The sequence below is a fragment of the Halyomorpha halys genome, unplaced genomic scaffold, assembly GCF_000696795.3.
Source record: "Halyomorpha halys isolate HHAL.00 unplaced genomic scaffold, Hhal_1.1 Scaffold1457.1, whole genome shotgun sequence".
In the NCBI taxonomy this organism is placed as follows: Eukaryota; Metazoa; Arthropoda; class Insecta; order Hemiptera; family Pentatomidae; genus Halyomorpha; species Halyomorpha halys.
In genome coordinates, this window is record NW_027115918.1 from 124,817 (window position 1) to 130,528 (window position 5,712).

Sequence of the window (5,712 nt, forward strand, 5' to 3'; positions counted from 1 at the left end):
CCCCGCCCCTGGGTCCATCATAAGGCCCGCCTTTTCCCAACTTGTCTACCCCACCTCTGGGTGCATCATAAGGCCCGCCTTTTTGGCTTCACTTTTCCTGCCAGCTTCTTTCTTTATCTTTTCTTTAATCTGTATAACCATCACTTTGAACCACTGGATAACCATTCATCTGTTTCCAATGCTGCTTGCTGAGATTGCGATGGTAAAACTTGAGGGTTTAAAATCGTCATCGAGAGATGCTACTTCTTAGATGTTAGCTTTCGGTGGATTAAAAGATCCTATCTTTATTTTTTCTATTAATCATCATCATCATCATCAATTGGCGCGACAACCCATTACTGGGTCCTGGCCTCCTCAAGCAGCTTCTACCAGTTTAATCTGTTAAGTCCAGCTGCTCTCCAATTCCTCACTCTGAGCAGGGTCCTTGAATCCTCTTTAACACCATCTAACCATCGAAGCTTCGGGTGGGCCCTCGGCCGTGTTCCATGTAGGCGCTCATTGAAGAGTTTATTATGGATCTCATCAGTCCCCATCCTGCCCAGCGCAGCCTACCAATTCTCACAATCTTTCCAACATCAGGCTCACTAATTAACAAGAAGACTTCCCTATTTGTGCGTCTTCTCCAAGCTGAACCTGGGCCGTAGATGTGTCAAAGTACCTTTCTCTCAAACGTTTGGAGATACCTTTCATCAGCTTTCGAAAGTGCCGATGCGTAGAGCATCACAATTAATGTTTTATACAATCTAATAATACATTAATGAAAATAACAATATATTCTAATGAATGGTTATACACAAATGAAGTTAAAGTATTTACACATTTATTACAAATACATGTGAAGATATTTTTGCTGAAGACTGTAATGGTTCACGTCTCGGCAGTTAGGTCATACCAGGTTGACCCGTAATGGTTCAAGTGGTAAATAGAGAGGTGGCCGGTTGATCGTACCTTCGATACATCGAATTAAGATCAATAATGTCAATGATGATGATGATGAATGTTCTCAAGGTCCAAATTTTGAAGAAAAATAAAGAAGCTTGAGATAAAGGATCAAAAGTAATCTGTTTTCTAAATGAAATACTTTAAGTGTAAGTAATCTGAACCATTTAAAAGCGACAAAATTTGATTTTTATAAATCCCCACTTTTTGAGAATCTTTTCAGCCAAGAAAAATGTCATTTTATAACACCCCAAAGGGAATATTTCCAGCCTACATCACTGATCTTAAAAAAAAGAAAAAAAAAAAAAGAGCTATAGTATAAAAATAATAATTATACTAAAATAGTTAACATGATATCATGTTAAATATCGTACAGGTTCCTGTTTCATCCTAATTCTATATTATGTATATGATCAATATTTTGTTTTATTTTATAGGTGATGCTGCTTGGTGATTCTGGTGTTGGCAAGACGTGTATATTGGTTAGGTTCAGAGACAATCTTTTTCTATCTGGAAATTTCATATCAACCGTAGGAATAGATTTTCGCGTAAGTTTTATAACAATTAAATTTTAAAGTTACATATTTTTATATTAATAAAAATCTTTATCATTCATTTAGTTAGATATATATGTTAATTCTTCAACAATTATATTTCATTTGTAAAACAAATTATATCACGTTTGCAAACTATCTTAGAATAAAAAGTCTTATTGTAATTTTGCAGGTATATTGATAATATTTTTAAATACATTTATGAATTAATTTCTTCTAATATTAATCCTATTTATCAACCTTCTTAAATTTACGTTCAATTATATTCGATGGCTTTAGTTTACCCTCGCTTATATATTTATAGAGATTCCTTTATATTGAAATATAAAATCTATATCAGGTTTAAATATTTTAAATTAAATATATTCCAGATAAAGAAATATATCAGAAAAAAAGAAGAAATTTAATACTAAAAAACAAGAGTTTCAGGATATACGTGTTTCTTTTATACCAGGAAAATAAAGGGATAATATAAACTTGGAAGCATTTGGATTAAGGCATCCAATTTCCTTAGAAGATTATTCAGACAAAAAGATATAGACTGCTTCCAGTAAAAGTCTTTGATATATTATATTATACGGAAATACGAATTAAAAAGTTATCAGAAATATTCATTCAGTCTCTAAACTACTGTGTCTGTTTCTCCATTTTCTTCTTTAGTTGATTATTAAATTATTTAACGGTTCTTATTTATACATTTTTATAATTGTTAACAATTCAAAAGGTTAATTATCTCAAATATACAAAAGATTTTTTTCATAAATTTGGCATTTATGCCCTGTTAAACTATTTTAATTGGGATAAGGTATAAAGATGTTTTCGTTTTTCATTGATATTCTGAGTTAAAAATCAATATTGGCCCGCTTTTAAAATAGATCGAGAAAATGTTGAAAATCGATTCGACAGAGTAGCACTTCCGCTCGAAGTCGGAAAAAGTTGCCTTAACATTCCAGACGTAATTATAGGGGTATTCATGATCTTTGGTTTAACATGTTAAAGCGTGTTAAATGGGAAAACTCATGTTAAATCGAAAAAAATTGCCTTCTTTCACCGTGGTAAAACGAAATAACATTTAACATGGCTGAGAGTCTGTTACTTGGTCTGTTAAATGGAGAATGACGTCACACAATAGGCCAGTTGAGATCGCCGCCATTTTTGTTGTGACATAGCACTCAAATTAAAGTTAGTTTAATGAGCTATAAAGTAGTTTATGGTATTTTTCATCTCTATTTTGTAATTTACTCTAAGGCTCTAAAGCCTAATTTTGACGCATGTAAATTATTCTAAAGGGATCAATCCCAGAATAAATAAAGGTTATTATTATTATTATTATTAACAGACTTTCGACCGTGTTAAATGTTTTAACATGCTAACTAAGGAACCATTCTTCCATTTAGCAGAGCTATTAACAGGCTTTCGAACGTTTTAAAAGTCATATCGTTTTAACATGCTAAAGAAGGAAATATTCCACCATTTAACATGTTAAACTAAAGGTTGATGAATACTCTTACTAATTTACAATTACCTCTAAGCTAACTTACAACTTTACTGAACTTCTGCATCCTCAGAGGTCTTTCTGAATCTCTGAAACGAAGTACTTCTCGGATGCACAATAAACATAATATTTACGCAGTTAACCAGACTAATAATTCTTTTGGTGCGTTAATTATTTCATTAAATACAATGAATCCTACTGTTCTAATAAATTTTTATTTTCAGATTGAACTTCTACACAGTTATATTTGATATTACTATGTAGCAACAATGTAGCAATTTCGGGGGATGCAAACACCCTATAAAGCCTCATAAATCTTTTATTCATGAATTGATGAAACACTTCGGACCTCATATTGACCATCTTCAAATCCAACCACTTAAATCATACGTTAAATTCTGTCAACATTTTTTTTTTAATAAAAACTATAAAATATCATCACTTCATTCGTATGTAATGAGGCAATTTTTTCTTTGGATTATATAATAAAAAATATTAGGATAATATTGGTTCGTTCCATATCAAATGACACTTTCACAGGAAATGTTATTTAGAAAGAAAACTGTATAAATCAAAATATTTCCCTCATCTTCTATTCATTTTCTCCAACGTGTTATCAACTTTTTAATCTCAGGACTGAAAAACCTAGAATTTTGTAAAGAAATGAAGTTATAAAATGCGTTTTTGACCTCAGAATCTTTTTCTTTTAAGGAGTCCAAATCTCCAAAAAGTAAGATTGATATGTATTGACCTTTTGACAATCCTGGGTATTATTAAGATGTGTTTCGTCATCTGCCCCTATACCTGGTCAGGGTATCCTTCTGGAATCTTTTAGGACGTCCCCGGATATGAAAACATCTGTGTTAAGTTTGCCACATTACCAGAGTCCCCTGAGAAAATTAGATTGGCTAACCTTTATGTGTTAAAGAGACCAGAATCAAATAAGGCAGGTCCAGGCCCTTCCTGGACTTGTCAAACTTTCTCACCAACCCTCGGGCCTGAGGTGGGGGACACCTACCTCGGGAGCGTTCGGTCACCGATGACCAATGAGGAAGGAGATTTAAAAATAAGGTAAAACCCTAAAAGGGAAGTGGGAGAAAAGGAGTAGGGTAACGAGACCAGGAAAAGGGGGGCATTGAAGAGAAAGACAGAGACGAGAGAGGAAGAAATACAGGATTCGAAGAGAAGGAACAGATGACAACCAGTCCATCCCACCTACATCATCCACATCCGCCGATTTTGGTAAATAGTTGTAAGATAATATTTTATGGCAAACAAACGATCTAAATCATTTCTCTAAGTCATTATAATATTCCCCGATATTGTGATATTCATGTAATTTTCTCCGAACTGTCAAGTATAAATATATGCATTGTTCCTTTCTGTACTTCATATACCTATGTATAATTTTTACTATTTCCTAATGTATCCTGGTAACAATATTTTATGAAACAAAGATATTCAGTAACTGATTAACTGGTAAACAAAACAAGCCTTTGGAGAGGAATCCAATCATAATAATAGTTTTTTAGGACTTTAATTAATTAATTATTAATAATAATTAATTAATTGGATAATTGCCTTCAGCGATTATCCTGGCATCCCGATTAAATCTCAAAGTAGTACATAGCAAGATATCTGTTGGAGATAAGTTTGGGAAATAAGATATGAAAGCTATTGGGTCATTGATATTGGTTCATAAGACAAGTGTGGAAACAACGTGATAATTACACTAATACTTTCATAATAGGGAGGACTATTAGTGATATTTGTTAAAAAGTACTAAAGTACAAGTTACTATTGTACAAGTCTGAGTAATTGTATTAAGTTTAATCAACAAGACTAATAGTATTAGCTTGTACATTATTATAAAACAGGACCATGGTCGTTGTCGTTACAAAATAGGTTGTTATTAAGTAAAAAGATTTATATAAATTTCTTGAAAAACAGTATTTAATATTTGATTTTAGGGAATTTGAAAATTGACATTAGGTGGTGAGAAACGTTACCCAAATCATAAATAAAATCTGTATGAAGTTTTGAGAGTGTTTGTTTTCAAGAAATTGCTACATTAAAGAATACACGACCCTTTGGTAAATGGACAACATTATTTTCAGATATTACTATTATATTTACTAGTGAGTAGTGGAGATGTTGAACAAGAGTGACACGACACATATTGGTGACTAGAGTGATGGAGGATGAGTGAGAGGTACGAGAGACGATCGCTGCCACAATGGAGCCAATACAGCCACCAGCACCACCACCACAACTACTCCAATGGGGGGACCACTCCTGCCCCCAGGGTACACCGCCACTCCATCAGTGAGCCATGTGATCTTGTCGGCAAGGTAATTATGTATTATATAACAGGTCGAGAGGTTGAAACATAATAGTACAAGAGCCCAAGAGGAAAAAAAGGTAGTTATATCACCCCAATTTTTGATTACTTCAATAAAAACCATGTATAATTACTTGCCAAAATGCATGAGTCTGCCAAGTATAGGTACGGGGAATAAAAAATGGTGGTTGTTTCAAAACGATAAAAAAAAAAACTAATTTTTCATTCGGAGCTCTATATCTTAAAAAGTAGGAACAACACAAGAAACCTAACCGAACATCATTTAAAGAAGAGTAAATCTGCTAAAATATGAGCCCTAATAGAGTTATTTACGTTAAATACTTTTCGAGATATAGCTTTTTAAAAAGCAACATTTCATAAAA

At 33.0% G+C, this 5,712-nt stretch overlaps 1 protein-coding gene across 1 annotated transcript in view; it reads left to right on the top strand.

Moving 5' to 3' along the window:
- Window positions 1–5,712, top strand: part of LOC106689758 (ras-related protein Rab-37) — a gene marked incomplete at its 5' end in the record, with an annotated part of 31,689 nt that overhangs the window by 798 nt on the left and 25,179 nt on the right. Inside the window, 1 exon segment of the mRNA XM_067052905.1 lies at window positions 1,377–1,487. Coding sequence (XP_066909006.1) covers window positions 1,377–1,487 — 111 coding nt within the window.